This window comes from Trachurus trachurus, assembly GCF_905171665.1.
Source record: "Trachurus trachurus genome assembly, chromosome: 10".
NCBI classification, from domain to species: Eukaryota; Metazoa; Chordata; class Actinopteri; order Carangiformes; family Carangidae; genus Trachurus; species Trachurus trachurus.
The window spans coordinates 5352996-5380673 of record NC_139894.1 but is presented as its reverse complement, the minus strand read 5'-3'; the positions used below and the strand labels follow the sequence as shown (position 1 = coordinate 5380673).

Sequence of the window (27678 nt, the reverse complement as noted above, 5' to 3'; positions counted from 1 at the left end):
CATTTGGACAAGAAATAAGACAAATATTCTTGGAAAGATGTTGAGTTTTTACAGTGTACTATGAGTATTAGTCAGGGTCTTACGCAGAATAAATCAGTCGTACAAAGATTAGACTACTGGGGTTTTTTATGGGCCCCACTGGGCGCTGGGCCCCTAGAGTTATCATCACCTTTCTCCCCAATACAACGGCCCTGCCTACTATGTAACTTACAGCGAAGACTTTGGCTCCGAAGCTGATGTAGTCCTGCCAGGCCACACAGAGCACGTAGGGCAGGTAGAGGGTGAAGTAGATGATGCCGCCGCACGCCGCCGCCAGGTTGGCTCGGTCGAACGCCGTGCTGATGAGGAAGCACTGCATGATGGTTACCACGGCGAAGGAGCCCATGAAGAGGAAGACCACGCCGGGGTCGCTGTAGGGCAGCAGGTTCCCCTTCTGCAACACAGACACACAGACACACAGCAGAGTCATCAGACCTTCACCCAAAGCCCAGCCACCGTCACTATCTATCTATCTGCAAAAACTCTAAATCTTACCAAGAATATTTGTCTTATTTCAAGTCAAAATTTAATTTCTAGTCAAAACTAATCTAATTCTACTTAAAATAAGACTCATCACATTAAAAAGCAGCTTGTTTTTAGACACTTTTTTACTTCTTTCAAGCAGATTTTCACTTGAAATAAGTACAAAAATCTGACAGTGGAGCAAGTTTTTCTTTCTTATTACAAGCACAAAAAACTTGCTTTCACTGGCAGATTTTTCTACTTATTTCAAGTGAAAATTTGTTTGAAACAAGTGAAAATGATCTAAAAACAAGTTAATTTTTAGGTGAGGAGTCTTATTTTAAGTGGAAAGAGATTAGTTTTGACTAGAAATGAGACATTTTGACAAGAAATAAGACAAATATTCTTGGAAAGATTTTGAGTTTTTGCAGTGAACTCAGTCGGCCATATTGTGAAGGGCAACTCGCACTCGACAGTTGCATTAGTTCAGGTGGGTGATCCTGTCATCTGTACTAAAATAAACTATTCATAACTCTGAAAAATAATAAAATAAAATCAGTATGTAGTAGGGCTGACCCCAAAAATTCGAAGCTTCGTTCGTTGCCATGGTAATCGATCATGAAGTCCGTGATGGATTGTTTTTTTTTTCTTCCTTTTTTCCTTTTTGACACCGGTTCTCATCGGCACTTGTTACATTAAAATGAGTAGGCGACTTGGCACCTGCCTGGTTTTGGAGATATGCAGTGTTTGTTTGACATTTTGATCGATTTTATGTCCGCGAAGCTTCGATTGTCAAAATATGATAATCGGGACAGCCCTAGTATGTAGCTACTACTTTAACTATTTGCATAATGCTACTTTTACAAAAAAAAGTACAGTCCTGGAATACGCTTACGTTAGAGACTGTGCCACTTACACCACTTTCAAAAAGACCCTCTAACAGTTGTTAGTAGCAGCCAGACCTGCTCTCATACGTTACTTTTTGTCTTTCTATTTTTCTATATGGACTCTTAATGTGAATTGGGACCTATTTTTTGTGTAAAACTGTGTTTTATCTATTTGTATACTGGTATATTGTTTGTGTGTTATGACTTGCCTTAATAATGTGAATTAGCAACTATGCTAACTCCGGCATATTTACATTGATGCTCTGGCTGACATGTTACTTAAAGCAGAAGTAAGTGATCCGGTGGTTTTGTCTAACTTCCTGTCAGCAGATGGAGTTAGCAGTCCCCGCCCTCGTCCCTACGTCACCACATTCAGGCGCATCCCTTGGCTGCACACACAGAGAGGACCGCCCCTTTATGCCGTTCTCTCTCCTCATTGGATAAAGGTTGTAGGATACAAGGAAAGTTTTCTCCTCGGCTTACAGCAGAGCAGAGTGACTGACAGACCCGTGTTTCAGACCAAACACTCTATGCACTGCAAAAACTCAAAATCTTTCCAAGAATATTTGTCTTATTTCTTGTCTAAATGTCTCATTTCTAGTCAAAACTAAACTCTTTCCACTTAAAATAAGACTCATCACCTAAAAATTAACTTGTTTTAGATCATTTTCACTTGTTTCAAACTAATTTTCACTTGAAATAAGTAGAAAAATCTGCCAGTGAAAAAAGGTTTTTTGTGCTTGTAATAAGAACGTATCCAATTTTTCTACTTATTTCAAGTGAAAATATGTTTGAAATAAGTAAAAAGTGTCTAAAAACAAGCTGCTTTTTAATGTGATGAGTCTTATTTTAAGTAGAATAATTTGATTTGACTACAAATAAGACAAATATTCTTGGTAAGATTTGGGGTTTTTGCAGTATGTAAGTGATTGCTGTCGAAAGATAGAACTATTTAAGACTTATATTAACACAAACTCACGCTTACTTCTGCTTTAATATGCAATGTCCTAATCAAATAAATAAATAAACATGATTAAAAATATCTGTGATTTTAAGTATGCTGCATCATAACTGCATAAACATTCATAAAAAAATCTAACCGTTTGTTGTGGCCATTATAGCAGAACATGCAGCAGAGGCTTAATGCTCTGAGGGAGAGAGTTGCCGTCGTGTGGCTACGCCGCATCTAGTCTTCTTATATACGTATATTATATATTTATGGTCTGGATGTCTCGTCTGACCTTGAGCAGCAGCACCAGCAGGGCGGCGCTGATGAGCAGAGGGATCAAGCTGCTGATGAACCAGCTGAACCACAGGATGCCGTTGTCCAGACCCATGATCCTCATGGTCTCCTTCAGACGCGCCTCCTTCTCGTACACCACGCTCTTCAGGATGATGGCCACCGAGTACATCCAGGCCAGGGTCATGAAGAGAGGCATGGAGCGGCTCATCACCCGCAGGAAGCTGGGGACAGACCACAGGGGACAGACCGGGGACACATGTTACAATAATACATAATACATAATAACACAGAATGAGTCATGAAGAGAGGAATGGAGCTGAAGCTGGGGACAGACAGAGGATGAGGGGACAGAAAGCACTGCAAAAACTCAAAATCTTACCAAGAATATGTGTCTTATTTTTAGTCAAAAAGTCTAATTTCTAGTCAAAATTAATCTCTTTCCACTTTAAATAAGACTCATCACCTAAAAATGAACTTGTTTTTAGATCATTTTCACTTGTTTCAAACTAATTTTCACTTGAAATAGTGAAAATGATCTAAAAACAAGTTCATTTTTAGGTGATGAGTCTTGTTTTAAGTGGAAAGAGATTAGTTTTGACTAGAAGACTGTCAGCACTTTTAATTCCAGGTTAAAAGCATTTCTCCTTTCACGTGCTTATAGCTGAGCTCTTTTTAAGAACTTTAACCTTTTTTATTTTACTTTTATTTGCTCTTGCTTTTAACTCTGTTTTTAGTGTTTTCTTTGTTTTTATTCTGTTTTATGCTCCTTTTTTAAAAATGTTTTGTCTTTATGTAAAGCACATTGAGTTGCCTTGGTATGAAATGCGCTGTATAAACACGGCAAAAACTCAAAATCTTTCCAAGAATATTTGTCGTATTTCTTGTCAAAATGTCTCATTTCTAGTCTAAACTAAACTCTTTCCACTTAAAATAAGACTCATCACCTAAAAATGTACTTGTTTTTACATCATTTTCACTTGTTTCAAACTAATTTTCACATAAAATAAGACTCATCACATTAAAAGCAGCTTGTTTTTAGACACTTTTTACTTTTTTCAAACTAATTTTCACTTGAAATAAGTAGAAAAATCTGATAGTGGAGCAAGTTTTTTGTGCTTGTAATACGTAAGAAAGAAAAACTTGCTCCACTGTCAGATTTTTCTACTTATTTCAAGTAAAAAAAAGTAAAAAGTGTCTAAAAACAAGCTACTTTTTAATGTGATGAGTCTTATTTTAAGTGGAAAGAGATTAGTTTTGACTAGAAATGAGACATTTTGACAAGAAATAAGACGAATATTCTTGGAAAGATGTTGAGTTTTTGCAGTGAGGGGACAGGTGTGAGACAGACAGACGGATGGAGGACGTCCTCACATGTCGTCCACGTAGCAGGGGTAGGGCATCTGCTGGATGTAGACCCCCGTCCTCTCCTTGGAGCCCGTCACCGCTCTGATGATGCCTTGCTCAATCACGTCCTGCAGGTAGGAAAACCCGCCCCAGATGTAGCGCATGTCCTCGAAGGGGTCGGCGCGAGGACCCGGGTCCCAGTACCTGAGGGGGGACGAGACGAGGCGAGATGAAACAACCATCACAACACAGAACCAGAACCAACACTGCACCTGGACCCGGACCTGGGCTATTCAGTCTTAGGCTGCATCCCAATACTCACATTTCTCCTCAAAATCAGCCCTACACTGCAAAAACTCTAAATCTTTTCAAGAATATTTGTCTTATTTCTTGTCAAAATGTCTCATTTCTAGTCAAAACTAAACTTTTTCCACTTAAAATAAGACTCATCACCTAAAAATGAACTTGTTTTGAGATAATTTCAATTTGTTTCAAACATCTTCTCACTTTAAAGAAAAATCTGATAATGGAGCAAGCTTTTCTTTCTTATTACAAGCACAAACAACTTGCTTTCACTGGCAGATTTTTCTACTTATTTCAAGTGAAAATTAGTTTGAAACAAGTGAAAATGATCTAAAAACAAGTTAATTTTTAGATGATGAGTCTTATTTTAAGTGGAAAGAGATTAGTTTTGACTAGAAATGAGACATTTTGACAAGAAATAAGACAAATATTCTTGGAAAGATGTAGAGTTTTTGCAGTATTTGCAGTTTACATCAGAGCTCCACCTGAGGCTGCAGTTCCTCTGCTGACCAGCAGAGGGAGTCCGTCTCCATAGACTCTACATGTTTACAGTCTATATAAAATCATATAATTAATATGATTGTAATTACAGATAGGATTATCCTGCTGTCAGAGACTCAACCAGCCTGTTGCTGTTGGACTCGTCTCAGGGTGACGGACGTCCTTCCCACCATTCAGGGACAGGAACACTTTCATCTGCCTGTGTGTGTGTGTCAGGGCCGTTGTATAGGGGAGAAAGGTGATGATAACTCTAGGGGCCCAGCGCCCAGTGGGGCCCATAAAAAACCCCAGTAGTCTAATCTTTGTATGACTGATTTATTCTGCGTAAGACCCTGACTAATACTCATAGTACACTGTAAAAACTCTACATCTTTCCAAGAATATTTGTCTTATTTCTTGTCCAAATGTCTCATTTCTAGTCAAAACTAAACTCTTTCCACTTAAAATAAGAATCAGTACCTTAAAAATTAACTTGTTTTTAGATCATTTTCACTTAAATTCACAATAAATAGAAAAATCTGCCAGTAAAAGTAAGATTTTTGTGTTTGTAATAAGGAAGAAAAACTTGCTCCACTATCAGATTTTTTCTACTTATTCCAAGTGAAAATCTGCTTGAAAGAAGTAAAAAGTGTCTAAAAACAAGCTACTTTTAATATGATAAGTCTTATTTTAAGTAGAATGAGATTTGTTTTGACTAGAAATGACATTTTGACTAGAAATAAGACAAATATTCTTGGTAAGATACTTGAGTTTTTGCAGTGTAATGCTGCATTAGCATCAAAACAAAGAAGGCTAAATAAAAAACGATAAAACATACGTAGTCTAAGAAAAAAAAAGGAAAAGTTAGGGGGAGGGCCCACTTTAGTATTCTTTAAGGGGGCCCAGAATTCTTCCCTTGTGTGTGTGTGTGTGTGTGTGTGTGTGTGTGTGTGTGTGTGTGTGTGTGTGTGTGTGTGTGTGTGTGTGTGTGTGTGTGTGTGTGTGTGTGTGTGTGTGTGTGTGTGTGTGTGTGTGTCCGTCCTTACGCGTCTTTGATCTTGTTGGTCCTCTCCACGTTGTCGATGTCCATGCGGATCTTGTAGTTGAGTTTGGGCGGCAGCTCCGTGGCGTTGGGGGCGATGTCCGGGAACACGATCCCCGCCCAGAACTTCCTGTCCTCCAGCAGCAACATGGACTGGTTGACCAGACGCTCCTCGGTGGAGACCGGCTCGAGCTTGTCCAGGTTCACACACTAACACACACACACACACACACACACACACACAGAAGTGAAAATGTGTTTGAAACAAATGAAAATGATCTAAAAACAAGTTAATTTTTAGGTGATGAGTCTTATTTTAAGTGGAAAGAGATTAGTTTTGACTAGAAATTAGACATTTTGACAAGAAATAAAACAAATTGGTAAGATTTAGAGTTTTTGCAGTGTAGCGGTGAGTTCTCCTCCAGGCTCACTGCAAAAACTCAAAATCTTTCCGAGGATATTTGTCTTATTTCTAGTCAATATGTCACTTCTAGTCAAAACTAATCTCATTATACGTAAAATCACATAAAAAGCAGATTGTTTTTAGACACTTTTTACTTCTTTCAAGCATTTTTTAAAACTTGAAATAAGTAGAAAAATCTGATAGTGGAGCAAGTTTTTCTTTTTAAGCACAAAAAACCTGCTTTCACTGGCAGAAGTGAAAATGATCTAAAAACAAGTACATTTTAAGGTGAAGAGTCGTATTTTAAGTGGAAAGAGATTAGTTTTGACTAGAAATGAGACATTTTGACAAGAAATAAGACAAATATTCTTGGAAAGATTTAGAGTTTGTTAGTTTCGTGGAGGTCATGTGACCGTGTGGTGGACTCAGACTGACCTCCATGAAGCGGGAGATGCTCATTATGGCCTGGTCCGTCTCGTTGAACACCAATATTTGGCTTATTTCTTGTCAAAATGTCATTTCTAGTCAGAACAAATCTAATTCTACTAAAAATAAGACTCATCACATAAAAAAGTAGCTTGTTTTTAGACACGTTTTACTTCTTTCAAGCATATTTTCACTGCAAAAACTCAAATCTTACAAAGAATATGTCTTATTTCTAGTTAAAATGTCATTTCTAGTCAAAACAAATTTCATTCTACTTAAAATAAGACTCATCACATTAAAAAGCAGCTTGTTTTTAGACACGTTTTACTTCTTTCAAGCAGATTTTCACTTGAAATAAGTAGAAAAATCTGATAGTGGAGCAAGTTTTTCTTTCTTATTATAAACACACATAAAACTTGCTTTCACTGGCAGATTTTCAATTGAAAATTTGTTTGAAACAAGTGAAAATGATCTAAAAACAAGTTCATTTTTAGGTGATGAGTCTTATTTTAAGTGGAAAGAGATTAGTTTAGACTAGAAATGAGACATTTTGACAAGAAATAAGACAAATATTCTTGGAAAGATTTAGAGTTTGTTAGTTTCGTGGAGGTCATGTGACCGTGTGGACTCAGACTGACCTCCATGAAGCGGGAGATGCTCATTATGGCCTGGTCCGTCTCGTTGAACACCTCCCTCCAGGTGAGGGCGCCGCCCGCCGGCCGCCGGTCCTCCGCCTGCTTGGACAGGAAGTTGGAGACGTCGGCGACGGTCCAGTCGGTGTCGGACAGCTGACTGTGGAAGAAGGCCGCGCTCACGTTGTTCTTCAGCAGCGTCTGCAACAAGACAGGAGGAGTCGCTCAACACTGTTGTCATGACAACATGCTCTCTGACATATCTGATTTGACTAAATTGTATATACAAGTAATTAAAAGAAATGTTTAATGATTGTTTTTATTCTGTTTGCTACAGACTCCCTCAGCAGATTTAGAAGAACACAAGTTGCTGTTAAATTTGTTCTTTAGCTATTTAAACTGAAAATACACATTTCCCCATTTTGTTCATGTTGAACACATTGTTTTACACTTATCCTAAACTACACTGCAAAAACTCAAAATCTTTCCAAGAATATTTGTCTTATTTCTTGTCAAAATGTCTCAATTTTAGTCAAAACTAATCTCTTTCCACTTAAAATAAGACTCATCACCTAAAAATGAACTTGTTTTTAGATCATTTTCATTTGTTTCAAACTAATTTTGACTTGAAATAAGTAGAAAAATCTGCCAGTGAAAGCAAATTTTTTGTGCTTGTAATAAGAAAGAAAAACTTGCTCCACTATCAGATTTTTCTACTTATTTCAAGTGGAAAATCTGCTTGAAATAAGTAAAAAAAAGTGTCTAAAAACAAGCTGCTTTTAATGTGATGAGTCTTATTTTTAGTAGAATGAGATTTATTTTGACTAGAAATGACATTTTGACTAGAAATAAGACAAATATTCTTGGTAAGATTTTGAATTTTTGCAGTGTACTGAGGCTCTTCTCAACCATTTCACACCATTAAACCCGCTGTTTACATGTTCTAATTTTACTCCTCAGCTAATGCTCAATCTCTATGCTTCAACAATGTTCTTCTGCTGTCAGTTTACAATGTATTTCAGTAGGTATTCACTTTTTTTTAATTCAGGAATTTTTCTAACTTTTCGTGTCATTCACTTATTCATAGTCGTCTTCAACAATTCAAGTAATTTCCAGCCATTTCATACGAAATCTTACATCCTCTACTTTTTAATTCATTCTCAGCCATTGCTGTTAGTGCTGGTTCATCAGTTGTCCTTCCTGTCAGGTTAGCTGCAGATTTCAACTATTCAACCATTACATTTAAACATGCAGGATTTCAATGTTTTCTTCTCCTTTTAGCATTTCTACTGCTTTTTACCTTTAAAAGACATTCATCTCATACTACAAGGTATATGTTTCAGCTTTAGCATTAGCCGTTTTCAACATTGCTTTAGCAGTTTCTTTAACTAATTTAGCATTGATTCAACAATTTCTTCAGCTCATTCAGCATTGCTGCTTTCAGCATTCACACGCATTTCCTGCTGGAAATTCTATCTTTTTCTAGTTCTGTTTGTTATTGGACAGAATAAAAGAACAAACAGAGAAATTCACAAACACAGAGGTATATCTTATATTTTCCTTTTGTCCCACGTGCAATCAATGTAATCAATTTGCACAATCCTTAAATGCACTGCTCTTGTGACATGACTTATACTTTTTTCTTTTCATTTAAATGAAATGTTGACAGAAGCTTCACTTCTTCTATACTCTGATATTCTGTTCTTCTGTTTAGTTCTAATCACGTTTGGTTGTTCTGTACACTGCAACGTTGTTCTATTTATTCTTGTCGTTGTGTTAGTTGTAGTTGTGTCACTGCAGATCGGGACAGTGAAGCTCTGAACTGAACTGATGTTTTACACATCTGGAAACTTTATCATGGTTATTTTACTGTATTATTCACTGAGAGCTGCTGTTTTCTGTTTTCTCCACCAGGGGTCAGTAAGAGTCTGACTGACGCTCATGAAGCTGCGTGATAAAGAGACTAAAAGGAGTTGTGTGTCTGTTGTGGGAGTTCAACTATGGAATGACGCTAAACCTGGATTTACGAATGTGCAGTTCATTTTCGATTTACAAAAAAAAGGTAGGCAGGGCAATTTTTGAAGGCAATAAATGTTAATCTTTATTTCTTTTTGTTTTTTTCTCTGATATTTAAAAAACGTCTTTACTACTATATATTTAAATACTGTTAACCTTATTGGTTCTGGTCCTTTTCTGGTTTAGTTTTGCTTTTATGTTTGCTTGCTTGCTTGCTTGTTTTTTTCATATTGTAAGAATGCTGGGTTTGGTACGTAGGACAGGCATTAATATCAGCATGATGCTTCTGCCTTTTCAGTCACTATTTTGTCGATAATGTTTGTAGCTATTGTGTGATGTGACTGAATAGAATCAAAATCAAAATCAATCGATTAATCAATCAATCAGCAGGTGAGGAGCAGGTGAGGCGGTGGTTGCCTAGTTACCCGGACCAGGTCCATCTGCTGGCTGTTCTCCATGAAGCTCCAGACTTTGGGTCTCATCTCCTCCCACATTCCCCCCAGGTCCCTGAACACACCGAGCTCCTGGAAGGTCCGGTTCACCTGAACACAACACACACACACACACACACACACACACACACAGACCATCACCATGACGATGAGGACGACTCCTTCCAATTCAATTCAATTCAAATTTGCTTTATTGGCATTGTGAACGTCACACAGACGATGTTGCCAAAGCATAAAAACTCAATGAAACAAAACGATAAACTTCAGGGTTACAAAAAACTATAAAGTACATATAGAATAAAAAACTTCAATAAATAAATAAAAAGGAGTTTGTGTGTATGTGTGTGAGTGTGTGTGTGTGTGTGTGTGTGTGTGTATGCATGTTTGTATGCTCTCTCTCTCTCTCTCTCAATTTTTTAATTTCAATTTGCTTTATTGGCATGACTGTGATATACAATATTGCCAAAGCATTGGGACAGCAGAGTTAAAACAAATACATAGATAGTTAATTAATTAATAACAATATAGAATAAATAGGTAAAAACCACCGCAGGAGGGGGGAGGGGCTATGATGAGACAGGAAGTGATGTCATACCTCGTGGATGACCCTCTGCGTGGCGGCGTTGTGCGGCGTGTAGAGGATCTTCCCCAGCAGCAGCGGCTTCAGCGCCTGCCAGATCATCCTGGACATCGGGTTCGAGTCCATGTTCTTCACCAGGCTGTTGCAGAACGGAGCTGCACACACACACACACACACACACACACACACACACACACACACACACACACACACACACACACACACACACACACACACACACACACACACACACACACACACACACACACACACACACACACACACACACAGTCAGTTTGATTGACAGCTCAACCTCAGAACACACTCGCACGGGTTAAATACCCATGATCCTCTGCTGCCCCGCCCCCCAGAAAGAGGAGGAGGAGGAAGAGGAGGAAGAAGAAGGAGGAGAAAAAGGAAGAGGGGGAGGAAGAAGAAGGAGGAAGAGAAGGAGGAGGAGGAAGAGGAGGAAGAAGAAGGACGAAAAGGAGGAGGAGGAGGAGGATGGGGAGGAGGAGGAGGAAAAGGAGGAGGAGGAGGTGGAAGAAGGAGGCAAGGCAATTTTATTTGTATAGCCCGTTTTTACCACCAGTTTGTCTCAAAGGGCTTCACATGGCATCATAACAACATCCTCTGTCCTTAGACCAGGGGTACTCAAATACATTTGACTAAGGGCCAGAATTTTTCTTAACAGACACCTTGGGGGCCTAGATAGGCCTAGATTGAAATTAAATTCACCTTTTTCGTCTAATAATTCAAATATTTTTATTTTACTTGTAAGCACATCATTTTTATTTATACACTTCATGGTGTTTTGTATGATATAAAATGAAAAATCTTGACATTATCATATCATCATTTACATATCATGCTGGAGCTTTACACTGCTGACTTGTATCCTCATCATGCCCTGTGATTTTCAACTTAAATATGACCTGACCATCACAGGACGTCTGACTCTGTTCTGAGGATACAAGTCATTGGTCCTGAAATGTGTGTTTCTCTTCTGTAATACACATTCTACATCTGGGAGGCGACGTCTTTCCACACACGGGCTTCCTTCACCTTTCAAACGAGGCAGAGCTCAGTGGGAAACAGTAGGACACACACAAACGCTCCGCACGTGTTTCCAAGTCCCAGCGCTTTGACTTACAGGCGCACGGAGCCCAAGAAATACAGTATACAGTAATATGTAAACTAGTAGAACTCAGTCGCGGGTCCGAGTGGAAGGTTTGGCGGGCCGGATGCGGCCCGTGGGCCGCCTATTGAGTACCGCTGCCTTAGACCCTCACATCCACTGAGGAAAAACTCCATAGAAAACCCTTTTAACAGGGAAAACCAGGAGAAAGCTCAGGGTGAGCAACAGAGGAGGGATCCCTCACCCAGGACGGACAGACGGGACAGAGATGTTGTTACAGACAAGAAAACAGTTTACAGTTTATGGAGGAGGAAAAGGAGGAGGGAGAACAAGAAGAAGGAGGAAGAGGAGAAGGAGGAGGAGGAGGTGCGTGGCGTTACTCACTAGAGGAGTTGTCGTAGAGCGAGGAGGCCTCGTCCTCGCTGCTGTTGTGGTTGTTGCCGAACAGGGCCTTGTAGTTGCTGTCCTCGTACCAGTTGAGGGATTTGATCTGCAGGCCGCCGCCCTCGGGGTGGCCGCACACGATGCGCGACACGGCCTGGTACATGGCGCTGGGAGAGGACGTGGCGTTACGCGTCAGGAAGAGGATCTCATTCCTCAGGTCGATCCAGCTCTTCATCCCGGCCAACTGGACCAGGAGGACCAGGAAGACAAGGAACAAGGGGCTTAGACTCAGACCAGGTGTTAGGAGGTTCAAAGACAAGGCTGTGGTATTTGTAGGGGTGTGTGTGACGATACACTCAGCTCACGACATCGAGACGAGACACGAGAAAAGAAAACAAAAGAGGTTTTACCTGAAAAAAAATACACAGTTCCATTGTTCACTATAATATAATTTTTTCCAGCCCTTCAAAGTGCAGGAAAAACACAGTTTTTATTTGGACCAACTGCTGATCGGCGGGCGCTAACCCTGGGCGGAGGGATACGTGAGTTGGTTAGGTCCAAATAAAAACTGTGTTTTTCCTGCACTTTGAAGGGCTGGAAAAAATTATATTATAGCGAACAATGGAATTATGTATTTTTTTCCAGGTAAAACCTCTTTTAGGCCGTGAAAATAGACCGTTTCTTTGGGTCTGTTCACAACACTGTATGTTGTAAATCTCTGGGCAGGGCTATTATGGGCTGGCGTTGCTAACGGGAGGAGTGCAGAGAGTCTTCTACTGCAATTAAAGTACTTAGGGGCTATTTGTAGATCATACAACCCCACTTTAAAAAAAATGCTACTATCCCTTTAACTCTGTTAACTCTGAGTTCACATTCAACTGTTTAACAACACTGATAACTGATCAGTGACCTGGATCAATAAACTCAATCATCTATAAATGTACTGAACCTCTTCATCTTCTCCTCTTATGAAACTTTTCACTAAAAGTGAAACTGAAGCTTTGACTATCGACATCACCATGAAAAGTAGATTTTTAAACCAAAGTTAATGTGTCAAACGTTAAAGCTCTGACTTCCTGTCCCTGTCAGAATAAAAGCTGGAAAAAGAAAGTCCAGAGGAGCTGCTTCTTGTGAGGGGAGGAGGAGGAGGAGGAGGAGGAGGAGGAGGAGCAGCCGGGGTTACTGCAGGTCGTTCCTGAGACTCAGCAGGAAGTGAAACTGTCACGACTCAACTGAGGCAAAGGGAATTCATTTAAAAAAGGAGCATTACACTCTAATTTTGTAGCTTTCAATACAAAGCCAGGTCGGATCAGAGATTAGTTTCTCCGATCGATCAATATCCTTATTGACGAGGTTTATCAATGATCATTAGTTTGTTAGCTCCGCCCACCTGGCCGCGGCGAGCAAACACACATTTAAATAAAATAAACCGACATGAAGAAGCAGAAGAAACATGTGACAACAACTTTCTCTTCTTTGTTTGTGTGATGAGAAAAAATCTCCCAAACTCAAACCAGACACTTCCTCTCCGACTGGATTTTCAAAATAAAACTATTATTAGAATTAAAAAAAACAGAATTTGGAGGCTGAAGCGACGACGTCTGTTAATTACAGGATGATTAACTTACACAAGACACACACACACACACACACACACTGTTCCTGACTCAGCATCATATAAACCAAACAAAAAACAGCAGTCACATGTTTCCAATTTAACCCAGTGTGTGTGTGTGTGTGTGTGTGTGTGTGTGTGTGTGTGTGTGTGTGTGTGTGTGTGTGTGTGTGTGTGTGTGTGTGTGTGTGTGTGTGTGTGTGTGTGTGATAACCCCAGGCTAAGAAACAACAAACTGGGTCAGTGTGAGTGAACTTTATCACAGTGAGTCTCCAGTAGAGTGAAGGTTATAGACTCTATAGCATCATCACACTGAGTCACATATAGAGGAATATAACACAGTTCAGTGCAGCTGCAGCCACGAGGAGGAGGAGGAGGAGGAGGAGGAAGAGGAGGAGGAGGAGGAGGAAGGGGAGGAGGAGGAGGAGGAGGAGGAGGAGGAGGAGGAATATAAAGAAGAAGAATGAGGAGGAGGAGGAAGAGGAGGAAGAAGAGGAGGAAGAAGAAGAAGGTTATAGACTCTATAGCATCATCACACTGAGTCACATATATAGGAATATAACAGGTCAGTGCAGCTGCAGCCACTCAGCAGGGAGGAGGAGGAGGAGGAGGAAGAGGAGGAGGAGGACAAAAGGAAGGAGGAAGAGGAGGAGGAATATAAAGAAGAAGAAAGAGGAGGAGGAGGAAGAGGAGGAAGAAGAAAGAGGAGGAAGAGGATGAGGAAGAAGAGGAGGAGGAATATAAAGAAGAAGAAAGAGGAGGAGGAGGAAGAGGAGGAGGAGGCAGAGCAGAAAGAAGGAGGAGGAGGAAGAGGAGGAGGAAGAAGAAGAAGAAGGAAGAGGAGGAGGAAGAAGAAGAGGAAGAGGAGGAGGAGGAAGAAGAAGGAGGAAGAGGAGGAGGAAGAAGAGGAGGAAGAAGAAGAGGAGGAGGAGGAGGAAGAGGAGGAGGAAGGAGGAAGAGGAGGAGGAAGAAGAAGAGGAAGAGGAGGAGGAAGAGGAGGAGGGAGAGGAGGAGGAGGAGGAGGAGCAGTAGAGGCTGTGGGGTCGTGGAGGAGGTGAAGCCTGCTGGTCTGAGACTTTGTTCAGCTGCAGCTTGAACCAGGTTGAACTCTGAGTCCTCGTAACAGCTGGACGAGGACACGAGGAGGAGAGGAGGAGAGGAGGAGAGGAGGAGGAGAGGAGGAGAGGAGAGGAGGAGAGGAGGAGGAGGAGGAGAGGAGAGGAGAGGAGAGGAGGAGAGGAGGAGGAGAGGAGAGGAGGAGGAGGAGGAGAGGAGGAGAGGAGAGGAGAGGAGAGGAGAGGAGAGGAGAGGAGAGGAGAGGAGAGGAGAGGAGAGGAGAGGAGAGGAGAGGAGGAGAGGAGGAGGAGAAGAGGAGGAGACAAGGACACGAGGAGGACACATCAGGAGTCTCTCACCTCGACCGCCAGTGAACCCAGACTGTCCAGGAGGTTGTTGGTCGCCCTGGCAACCTCTCTGACCGCCTCGGGGTCGGTCGTCACGTCCCTCTGAGACACAAGACAAAACCAGTTAACACAGTTAGAGCTCCTTCACAATAAAAGCTCCTTCACAATAAAAGCTCCTTCACAATAAAAGCTCCATACAGTATAAAGGTAGACGTTTGTGTTAAAGCTCCTTCAAAATAAAGGTAGACGTTTGTGTTAAAGCTCCATACGGTATAAATGTAGAAGTTTTTCTTCCTTTATACTTCCTGTCACTTTGTGATGTCACAACTAAGCCCCGCCCCCTCACCACCATCCATCCAACAACAACAACTTGCGGGATTTTTAGTTTCTCTGAGTGTTTTATTCTGAAATCTGCTCTGCTGTTTTTATTATCGGATCACTGTAGTCAACAGTCAACAGCCAATCAGAAGAGAGAGAGGCTCAGATCTTCTCCTCCTCCGTTCTGATTGGCTGACACCGACCTGTTGTTACAGAGATGGAAAACTACACCGAGATGCCATGATGACATCACGATGACATCATCAGTCAGCTGACCAGAGAGCAGATCAGGAGATGTTTTTATGTCCGTCCGTGTCCTCGCTGCTCCTCCTGACTAACGGCTTGTTGCTTTGTGAGGAGGACGAAGACTTCCTGTCTCCGCTGCCGTGGCAACGCCGAGTCGAGTCTGTCCTTGTTCACTCGCAGCTCGTACATCAGCACACACACAAAGGAGCAGCGAGCAAGCGAGTCTCTAAAACTGGTCTCCAGGCTACGAAAACTGAGACTGTAGAGAAAGAGAAGGACGGGCCGAGACACGCCTCCTCCCACACACACACACACACACACACACACACACACACACACACACACACACACCTGAGCTAGAGGCAGGCCGAGACACGCCTCCTCCCACACACACACATCTCACACACACCTGAGCAGAGCGACGGGTCAGGACACGCCTCCTCCCACACACACACACGTCACGCACACACACACACCTGGGCTGAGGAGAAGTTTACAGTTTGTTCTCACAGCAGATCGATTATCATTCATGAATAATAGTCGTTATACAACAGTCATGGTGCCTTCATGTGCTATGGTAATTATAGTAATTATGGTAAATGTGTGGTGGCCTGGGAAAACCCTTCACATGGTGGGATTTTGACATTTTCATTTTTTGATATTTCCATAAACTAGAAGTTTTCAGCCATTCATAACTGTTTGAATAACTGAGATAGCCCTTTCAGATCAAAAGTTATGGGCATTTTAATCTATCATGACCAAAAGACTGAAAAGTGAGAAAAATGGCTTTAACTAGAACGTTGCTGTTTTAACCCTCTAAAGACAAGTGTTTTACAAAACATTAAACAACTTCTGAACCGTTTATGATAGAGATGAGCTGTAAACTGTATCTGAATCGTGTGGTTTTCTGCTTTCCGAGGGTCCTTGAATGGTGCCTCTATGACAAGAAGGGGCTGTATAGGGTGCGTGTAATCACGTGGTACAGGAACAGATGCTAAACCTAGCATAGCATCGATGCTAATCCGAACGTAGCATCAATGCCAAACAGAACGTAGCATCGGCGCTAAACAGAACGTATAATCGGCAGTTGCACATGTTTCACAAAACATCAACAACATATTATAACTTCCGAACCGTTTATGATAAAGATCAGCGGTAAAAAAGCATCTGAATCGTGGGATTTTCTGCTTTCCGAGGGTCCTTGAATGTTACCTCTACAATAACAACGGACCTGTCTCCTCTAGCGCTGCTGCTGCTGCTCAGCTGTTCTGTGTCTCAGGTGAAAATGAAACGCTTTACTCGCCACAAAAACATTAAAATAAGTACTTTACGTTTTGTTTTCTTAAAATATTTATTCACCAAGATGTAGTAGGGAGTTCAAAGTACCAGAATCACACAAAATATCAAAATCGTGGAAATAGTGCTTTTCCACCTATTTTGGCTATTTGCCACAATAGAACGTCAGCGACATCCGACGGGTTTTCCCAGGCCGCCACACAAATACCAAAAGGCGATGTGAAAAGTGCACATGAACCATAGACTGTATATAAAAGTGCACGTGAACACCCTCTCATGTGGGATTTTCCACTGGGAAACTCGTAGAATTTTTTGATGCCCGAGCTGCCGAGATGAGAATAACCTTTGACCTTTTCAACATGGCGGCGGCGAGCAACGCAAGATTCGTGAATGGTAAGCAAGGCAATTAGCCTTTACACTGCAAAAACTCAAAATCTTTCCAAGAATATTTGTCTTCTTTCTTGTCAAAATGTCTCATTTCTAGTCAAAACTAAACTCTTTCCACTTGAAATAAGACTCATCACCTACAAATGAACTTGTTTTTAGATCATTTTCACTTGTTTCAAACTAATTTTCACTTGAAATAAGTAGAAAAATCTGCCAGTGAAAGCAAGTTTTTTGTGTTTGTAATAAGAAAGAAAAACTTGCTCCACTGTCAGATTTTTCTACTTATTTCAAGTGGAAAATTTGCTTGAAAAAAGTAAAAAGTGTCTAAAAACAAGCTGCTTTCTAATGTGATTAATCTTATTTTAAGTAGAATGAGATTTGTTTTGACTAGAAATGACATTTTGACTAGAAATAAGACAAATATTCTTGGTAAGATTTTGAATTTTTGCAGTGTAGAAAACAGTTAGCAGATATTCACTTTATGTATGCGTGCATGTACAGTAAAAACACTTTTAAAAAGCTAGCTAAATAGCCTGTGCTAAATCTCCATGAATATTAATAGGCTATTTACCGTTTGAGTTTTGATAATTCATCTTCTTGCTGCAAGAGATGAACTAGGCAATCCAAGATGGTTTTACCCCATAGATATAATAATAATATATATAGATAGATATAGATATATACACGTAGATGCCACACGTGTCATATATCTATGGTTTTACCCAAGTAACAAGTCTGAATCTGTGTGTCCACCATCTTTATTTTCTCTGTACAACAGCTTGTAGCTAGTAGCAAGCTAGTTGGAAATGTTCATGTGTTGCCTGGCAACAGCCTCGTCTCCCTTCCAGTTGCAGAACTATTTATTTGTGTTGGCGGAGCCGAATAAATGATTAAATAAACAAACGTCTACAATCTCTTGTAGTTTATTACTGTTAACTAATAAAATGTCCTCGTAGCTTCTGTTGTATAAAAGCAGCATCACACAGAGGGAGCACTGCTGTTGTTGTGTTTATCAGCACGGTGTGTATCTACGAGCCAACACACCGCTGATACACAGTAGCAACAGCACGGCCTCTTATTGGACGAATCTCCTTGTTGTTTACAACTACTTCCTGGTAGAAAACCAGCATGAGAACAATAGTGACGGACGAGAGTTTCTCTATCTAATTTTTCATGTCACTATATCACCGTTTAGACTAATCTGATGTTTGTAAAGTCTATAAAACCAATGACTGGACAAACATTACTATTTACGTGTGCACATTTTTGTAATTAGTCATGGCTATCATAGATTAGCCGGGCTAACGGTTAGCTACCTGTTTAACTTTAATAACTCAGTGACTCAATAAACGCTCCATGAAAAAATATTTTCTCCAGCGGATATCTGAGTTCCAACATGACTGAGCTAACTGGAGTAATTTCATGTCGTGTCCCACAACGGGAGGGTTTTAACAGCTGACGTCCTGCTGTTAGCTTAGCTACCGCCGTTAGCTTAGCTACCGCCGTTAGCTTAGCTACCGTCAGCTTAGCTACCGTTAGCTTAGCTACCGCCGTTAGCTCGGTCTATTGTTCTCATCGTTCTGAACAGACACAACAACACAAATGTCAGAATTTTAACCAGAGCATTTTAGAATTTTGTGAAAACATGTTTTTGTATCATTTTGTTTAAATAGAGTTCTTACCCTGATGGGTTTGAAGAAGTCCAGGTTCTGGAGGAAGTGTTCCTCGGCCTGGTCCAGCCAGATGGGCGGCGCCCGGCAGATCACTTCCTGGACCAGCAGCGATACCTGAGGGTCCGAGATCTTCACGAAGTCCGTGAGCCGCCGCTCCCCCCGGCCGGGACACATGTCCCTCAGGTGGACGCCAACGCCGCGCAGCAGCACCTGGACAGAGGACGGAGGACAGACACTGTAAAAACTCTAATCTTTCCAAGAATATTTGTCTTATTGTCAAAGTGTTTATATGCACCGAGAATATCAATGTCAGGGTATTGAGGTTGCTTGTTGTCTTATGTTTGTCTTATGTTTTTTCTGTTAATTCTGACAACAGCTGCATACTATCTTCTCCTGATCAAGTCATGTGACTAGTAGTATTTAAGATGGCTTCTGATAGCTATCCTACTGTCTGACGAAGAGCTACACTGCTCGAAACGTACGTCACTACAATAAATTGACACCGAGTCCTGCAGAGCTGCGAGTGCTCTTGTTTTTTCTATTTTACTTATTGTCAAAGTGTCTCATTTCTAGTCAAAACTAATCTCTTTCCACTTAAAACAAGACTCATCACCTAGAAATTAACTTGTTTTTAGATCATTTTCACTTGTTTCAAACTAATTTTCACTTGAAATAAGTAGAAAAATCTGCCAGTGAAAGAAAGTTTTTTGTGCTTGTAATAAGAAAGAAAAACTTGCTCCACTGTCAGATTTTTCTACTTATTTCAAGTGAAAATCTGCTTGAAAGAAGTAAAAAGTGTCTAAAAACAAGCTGCTTTTTATGTGATGAGTCTCATTTTAAGTAGAATGAGATTTGTTTTGACTAGAAACAAAACAAATCTCATTCACTCACCTTCTCCAGGTCGACCTGGGCCTCTCTGATCTCGTGGACGCTGTCCTCGGGGAGGGACACGTTCTTCAGCAGGAAGTCAGACAGAGTCTCGTCGTCTCTCAGGAAGTGTTTCAGCTTGAAGCCTGGAGGACGAGGACGGAGACAAAATAAATACAAATATAATATTTCAAACTGAAATTAATGGTTGTTTTTATTATTGTGTTTAAATAAAAATGGAATGTGTTGCAAGTGTCCCACTTTGTCAATAGTGCCAGGAAATGTTGGTTTTGGGTGGGTCAATGTGTTTTTGGTGAAGGGTCATCCATCCAGTGTTTAATGTTTCTTTGTTTTTTCTTCTACATTGTATAGTAGAGATCTTAAGCTGTTTAGAATGGTATCATATGATGGGCTAAGACATTTGGTTCATAATCTAAATTTATGTTGAAGGTTAATTTTCAGAAAGTGTCCCAGTTTACCCATTCACTGTACGTTACACACCGTTATACACACACACACACACACACGCGGTTATTATGGTCTGGTGCGTCTGTCTCCAACGCTTTGAAGGAACTAGAACCTGAACCAGAGACCTAAATAAAAGCTCTGAGGGAGCGACTGAGCCAAGATGGAGGCCGTGTGGAGACGCTGCCGTGTCATTGGTCAGCAGCGTCACGTGACTCATCTGGTCTTCTTATAGATCTTATATATCTATAACCAACTGGTGATGTCACCGTCACTTCCTCCAGGTGACGGTGACATCACGGTGACATCACGGTGACATCACCTCCTGGATGGAAATCAATATTTATCAATGATTTCGATCACATGATGATGATGATGATGATGATGATGATGAAGAAGAAGCAGCAGGAGTGACTCCATGTTTGCCCCAGTGCTCTCTCTCTCTCTCTCTCTCTCTCTCAGCCTGCAGGAAGTGGTCTGACCATATTTGGCGAGTTGGGGGCGTGTCTATGTAAATGAGGCCGATACCTGAGCTGAGTGGACACGTCCTCACTCGTCCTCAACAAAGTTTCCACTGGGAGAAAAACCTGCATCAGACCTGATATTTACATTTTCTTAACCCCCCCCTCCCCTCCTCCAACACACACACACACACACACACACACACACACACACACACACACAGCCCTGTGTATAAGCCCCCCCCCCCCCTCCTTTCTTCTCCGGGTCAGGTCTGAACTCGCTGCTCTGACGAACACTGAGACTAAATCTCACGTGTTCAGCACGTTGAGACGACAGAGTCCTGAGACCAGGTGAGACCAGGACACGGAGAAGACCGGTCTGGACCGGTTCAATACTGGACCGGACTGGACTGGTTTAATACTGGACTGGACTGGACTGGTTTAATACTGGACTGGTTTAATACTCAGAAGAGAATCAGAATGCCTATCACACTGGACTAGACTGGACTGGTTTAATACTGGACTGGACTAGACTGGACTAGTTTACAGGGATGCAAACGGGTCAGGACCAAAAAAGAGAGGAATTGTCTGGCGGGGGGGCTCACCATTAACAATATCACAGAAAAGTCAATTTCCAGTAGTTCAACCCCAACCAAGTATTGAGTGCATATAGATGGACAGTTTTCAGAAGGCCAACATTTCTAGATTAAAAATGCTTTAAAAAAATAAAAACCATTGCAATATTTCAATTTTGGAGATACTGATTTTTAGGTCTTCACTGAATGTTAGTCATAATTATTACTATTAAAATAAACAGAAGAAATAAAGACATGTGATTTAACATCCCATTCAGTGTGTAATGGACATATAGGCCGATATAATGTGTTAGTTTCACTTTAATTGAACACATTCTACATCGCGGAGGCAACGTCTCTCCTTCACCTCTGAAACGGGGCAGAGCTCCGTGGGAGACACCTGCCTGACACAGCAACGGACATGCACGGGGGGGAAACGGCGGCGCCGTCGCACCGAATGCACGCGGATACGCGCCGCTTTAGGTAACGAGCGCGCACGTCGCGTCTACATTGGAGGTGAATAGGTCGGCTGTTACCAGTGTAATCAGAGACAACCATGAATGAGTTGTCGCACACACTGAGGTGAGCAGCAGAGCGGCCGCACCGTGACCGCGGTCCGCTCCAGCTGCTCACCTCAGCTGCCTGCCTACATATTTCTATCGAGGAAAAGTTATTTCACAATTTATAGACACAACACCGACAAGCAATGAGAGCCGCATGTTGCAGTGACGTTATATAGGCTATAAAAAAAATAATCCGCAAATAATAAGCCGACGAAAAGGTGCAACTTGCCACTTAACTTCTTGTCGATGTATTATTTGCGAGGGCTCCCGGGGGATCTGCTGACGGTGGAGGATCTGGGACTGATTGACTGTGGACCACCACCAGTCTGATCAGGTCCATCACAGCACAGCAGCTGCAGCTCTGCCCCGCTGTCACATGACGCATAACAGCGCAATCTGTTTACATTAAACCGACATCAGGAGAATAATGAGAATTATGATTAAAAAAATATATATTTGTTTCGAATTTTGGCCCCTGGATCATGATTTTTTTTGGGCGCATTCTTGGTAAAAAAAAAAAAATCCTCTAAAAAAAAGACAGTTGGGATGCATAATGTGTCTCATAACAGTATAGGCCTACTGTGCGTCACGTTATCGCGCCCCCCCCCCCCCCCCCTCTGTACTGAGCTGGCCGGTACTGGGTAGGCTATAGCGTCCTGCTGATCACCGCGCTGAGGCACCGGCCGGTCTGAGCTGCGTTCATGTGCTCTCCAGTCAGTGACCTGGTGGCGGCTGTTTTGGTCGTCAGCATTTTATCCACGCAGCGACCGTCCACGGCTTAGTGGTGTTTTATTCTATGGGTCGGTGGTGTTTTATTCTAGGGGTCGGTGGTGGCTGTGAGACAGCAGCGGCTCCACGGTGAGGGGGGGGGGGGGGGGGGGGGGGGGGGGGTGGGCAGCTTCTGCTCACCTGACTCTGTGCAGCTTCTTCATTAAATCCAAACAAACAGTCCGACACAGCGCTGCTCAGTCTCTGTAGCTCATCAGCCCGGAACTCGCCGTCATGGATCAGAAGCGACGGCGGCGTTTGGCCTCAGTGTCTCGGACTTCCAGAGCAGCTACAGCAGCGTTGTGACCTCAACCATGGTTGGTGAGAGCAGAAATGTTGTTGTAGGCCTGTGCATATTCTCATTTGTCCAGGTCATAGTATTTCAAAGGAGGTTAAATCGAAAGCAACTGGACTTATACTGAGTCTCCACACCAGTTAGTGGAACCAGTCCCAGCCTGGTCAGATGCTACATGAACTGATGAAGCCTCATGGATGAGAGGTGAAACGTCTTCCTAGACAAATAACTAAGTCCAGTTGAACCTCCTTTGAAAAAAAAAAAAAAAAAAGTTGTTGGCGGGCTCGTGAATTTTTTTTTTTGACACGAGTCAAAACGAGCGATAAATCGCATTTCTCGCGTATCTCGCGTTTGGTCGCGCGTAAAAACTCGAGCGAAAAAAAAGCGTTCCTCGTGTTTGGTGGGAAGCCCCTTGTGGGTCTTCCCACCAAACACGATGAAAAGGACGAAGACGCGAAGGTCCCATCGCACAAAAAGAATCGCGTGTAGCGCCGCAAAAAAAAAAAAAGTCGCGTATACCGCGTCTCGCGCCTAATCGCGTCTTTGCGTCACGGCCTTTTACACCGCGGACGTAACGAATAAACGGTGACGGTGTGAACGAACAACATAGAACAGGACCAGACGTGCGTTGTTTCCTCTTTTCACCGACAGCTCCACTCTCCCTCACTTACACTAACTACTGTTATTGTTAAGGCCAGAGAATTGTGGGATTTGTAGTTTTGGACCAATCGCAGGTTGTGCTCTTTCTTTTTTGTGATTTTCCCGGTTCACACGTCTTTTTTTTTTAGGGGCAAATGCGAGTGAAATGCTCGCCCATGGTGGGCATAAGAAAATTTAAGACCTGTCTAAAATTATTTAAGACGTGAAAAAAACAATAATTCAACAAATTTAAGACATTTTAAGGCCTAAAAGTGTGTAATGGACATAGCCTTCACTTTAATTGAACACATTCTACATCGCGGAGGCGACGTCTCTCCTTCACCTCTGAAACGGGGCAGAGCTCCGTGGGAGTAATGTACGTACCGACTGCACGCGGATACGCGCCGCTTTGGGTAACGAGCGCGCACGTCGCGCGTCAACATTGGAGGTCGGCAGTTATCAGTATGATCAGAAACCATGAATGAGTTCGCCTCAGTTTCACGTGATTGTCACTGTCAGCCTGTTAGAAAAACATTTTACTGACCCCAGCTGAGACGCTGACACCCCCCCCCCCCCCCCCCCCCCCCCCCCTCCCTCCCTCCCTCCCTCAAAACAAAAACTCTTAGGATCTGAATGATTCACACAAGTCACCTAATTGGTCATGAAAAAAGCGAGTTTCGCTTTTCGGCGCGCTGTTTGCATCCCTGAGTTTAATACTGGACTAGACTGGACTGGTTTAATACTGGACTAGACTGGACTGGTTTAATACTGGACTGGACTAGACTGGACTAGTTTAATACTGGACTAGACTGGACTGGTTTAATACTGGACTAGACTGGACTAGTTTAATACTGGACTGGACCGGACTAGTTTAATACTGGACTGGACTAGACTGGACTAGTTTAATACTGGACTAGACTGGACTGGACTAGTTTAATACTGGACTGGACTAGACTGGTTTAATACTGGACTGGACTGGACCGGACTAGTTTAATACTGGACTGGACCGGACTAGTTTAATACTGGACTGGACCGGACTAGTTTAATACTGGACTGGACCGGACTAGTTTAATACTGGACTGGACCGGACTAGTTTAATACTGGACTGGACCAGTCTGGTTTAATACTGGACTGGACCGGACTAGTTTAATACTGGACTGGACCGGACTAGTTTAATACTGGTCTGGACCAGTCTGGTTTAATACTGGACTGGACCGGACTAGTTTAATACTGGACTGGACCGGACTAGTTTAATACTGGTCTGGACCAGTCTGGTTTAATACTGGACTGGACCGGACTAGTTTAATACTGGACTGGACCGGACTAGTTTAATACTGGACTGGACCGGACTAGTTTAATACTGGACTGGACCGGACTAGTTTAATACTGGACTGGACCGGACTAGTTTAATACTGGACAGATGTAATACTGGACTGGACTAGTTTAATACTGGACTGGACCGGACTAGTTTAATACTGGACTGGACCGGACTAGTTTAATACTGGACTGGACTAGACTGGACTAGTTTAATACTGGACTGGACCGGACTAGTTTAATACTGGACTGGACCGGACTAGTTTAATACTGGACTGGACTGGACTAGTTTAATACTGGACAGATGTAATACTGGACTGGACTAGTTTAATACTGGTCTGGACCAGTCTGGTTTAATACTGGACTGGTCCAGTTTGATCCGGTCCAGTCTGATCCGGTCTAGACCAGCTGTCATCAGGTTCAGCAGCCGAACCTTCTACAGAGGGAGAACCAGGACAGACGGGAAGAAACTAAACCTACTACACCCCGACCCACCAGAACCAGAACCAGAACCATCATCAACACCCCAAGGCCCTGTCTAATCGCTGGTAGCTACTAAACCACATGAACTCACAGGTCCTGTCTAATCGCTGGTAGCTACGTGGGCGGCTGTGGCTCAGGCGGTAGAGCGGGTCGTTCACTAACCGGAAGGTCAGCGGTTCGATTCCCGGCTCCCCCTGTCTGCATGTCGAAGTGTCCTTGGGCAAGACACTGAACCCACACCTGCCCTTTTAGTAGCTACCAGCGATCTAATCGCTGGTAGCTACTAAACTACATGAACTCACAGGCCCTGTCTAATCGCTGGTAGCTACTAAACTACATGAACTCACAGGCCCTGTCTAATCGCTGGTAGCTACTAAACTACATGAACTCACAGGCCCTGTCTAATCGCTGGTAGCTACTAAACAACATGAACTCACAGGCCCTGTCTAATCGCTGGTAGCTACTAAACTACATGAACTCACAGGCCCTGTCTAATCGCTGGTAGCTACTAAACTACATGAACTCACAGGCCCTGTCTAATCGCTGGTAGCTACTAAACTACATGAACTCACAGGTCCTGTCTAATCGCTGGTAGCTACTAAACTACATGAACTCACAGGCCCTGTCTAATCGCTGGTAGCTACTAAACAACATGAACTCACAGGCCCTGTCTAATCGCTGGTAGCTACTAAACTACATGAACTCACAGGCCCTGTCTAATCGCTGGTAGCTACTAAACAACATGAACTCACAGGCCCTGTCTAATCGCTGGTAGCTACTAAACCTACATTTGCATATAGTGCAGCATCATTAAAGGACGATTCCAGGTAAATTCCGCCTGAGGCTCTAGTTTCTAATAGTTCAGCTCCAACAGAACATGAACGCACACACCCGGCGTGTCAGTGTGTCAGTGTGATGGAGTGTGTAATGTGGCTACTCTGCTGCTGCCATGACAACATGTAGAACTTATATTAGTCTATACTTTATTTAGGAACTGGCTTCATTCATTTGACTGGTTGTATTACACTGTAAAAACTCAAAATCTTTCCAAGAATATTTGTCTCATTTCTTGTCAAAAATGTCTCATTTCTAGTCAAAACGAATCTCTTTCCACTTAAAACAAGACTCATCACCTAAAAATGAACTTGTTTTTAGATCATTTTCACTTGTTTCAAACTAATTTTCACTTGAAATAAGTAGAAAAATCTGCCAGTGAAAGCAGGTAATTTGTGCTTGTAATAAGAAAGAAAAACTTGCTCCACTATCAGATTTTTCTACTTATTTCAAGTGAAAATCTGCTTGAAAGGAGTAAAAAGTGTCTAAAAACAAGCTGCTTTTAATGTGATGAGTCTTATTTTAAGTAGAATGAGATTAGTTTCGACTAAAAATGACATTTTGAATAGAAATAAGACAAATATTCTTGGTAAGATGTTGAGTTTTTGCAGTGTAGGCCTATTGCATTATTCTGTGTGTATTGTGTAGAAGAGCAGGTTGTGTATGAATGTTACAGTGTGTGTATGTGTTGTATGCGTTGTGTATTTATGTGTATGTGACTGACTGTGGACTGGGTGAGTTAGTGAGGGGTCAGAGCAGCTGTCTGACATCATCAGCTCTGACTGATGTGATTGGTCGAATGAGGACGAGCGTCCAGCAGAGACGCGTCAGCTCCAATCTCACACACACACACACACACACACACACACACACACACGTCTGCAGGACGCTGTGGCCTCTGGACGTCTCACTTCCTGTCAACGGTTCTCATTAACCAGGACCGGGACCGGGACCTTTATCACGTGACGGAATTACACTGCAAAATCTCAACATCTTTCCAAGAATATTTGTCTTATTTCTTGTCAAAATGTCTCATTTCTAGTCAAAACTAATCTCTTTCCACTTAAAACAAGACTCATCACCTAAAAATTAACTTGTTTTTAGATCATTTTCACTTGTTTCAAACTAATTTTCACTTGAAATAAGTAGAAAAATCTGCCAGTGAAAGCAAGTTTTTTTTTTGTGCTTGTAATAAGGAAGAAAAACTTGTTCCACTATCAGATTTTTCTACTTATTTCAAGTGAAAATCTGCTTGAAAGAAATAAAAAGTGTCTAAAAACAAGCTGCTTTTAATATGATGAGTCTTATTTTAAGTAGAATTAGATCTGTTTTGACTAGAAATAAGACAAATATTCTTGGTAAGATTTTGAGTTTTTGCAGTGAACCGGTCTGAACTGGTTCCTCTCTCTCTGTGTGTTCAGGTGTCGGTCGCCCTGATGCTGATGAGACCTGATGTGACCACAGACTGACCCTCACCTGGGGGGGCGGGGCCAGAGGAGGAGGAGGAGGAGGAGGAGGAGGAGGAGGAGGAGGAGGAGGAGGAGGAGGAAGAAGAGGAGGAGAAGGAGGAGGAGGAGGAGGAGGAGAGAAGAAGAGGAAGAGGAGGAGTCGGAGAGAAGTGGAAGAGGAAGAGGAAGAAGAGGAG

The 27678-nt window shown here is 42.2% G+C and overlaps 1 protein-coding gene across 1 annotated transcript in view; it reads right to left on the bottom strand.

The window, feature by feature from the left end:
* The window catches only part of abca1b (ATP-binding cassette, sub-family A (ABC1), member 1B), a gene marked incomplete at its 5' end in the record, with an annotated part of 94245 nt that overhangs the window by 40562 nt on the left and 26005 nt on the right, over positions 1–27678 (bottom strand). The window contains 11 exons of the mRNA XM_083980702.1: positions 212–433; positions 2630–2852; positions 4003–4179; positions 5805–6010; positions 7268–7462; positions 9703–9819; positions 10325–10464; positions 11832–12075; positions 14862–14951; positions 18779–18979; positions 19661–19782. Of these exons, the coding sequence (XP_083836828.1) occupies positions 212–433; positions 2630–2852; positions 4003–4179; positions 5805–6010; positions 7268–7462; positions 9703–9819; positions 10325–10464; positions 11832–12075; positions 14862–14951; positions 18779–18979; positions 19661–19782 (1937 nt within the window). The remainder of the gene's footprint in view (positions 1–211; positions 434–2629; positions 2853–4002; positions 4180–5804; positions 6011–7267; positions 7463–9702; positions 9820–10324; positions 10465–11831; positions 12076–14861; positions 14952–18778; positions 18980–19660; positions 19783–27678) is intronic.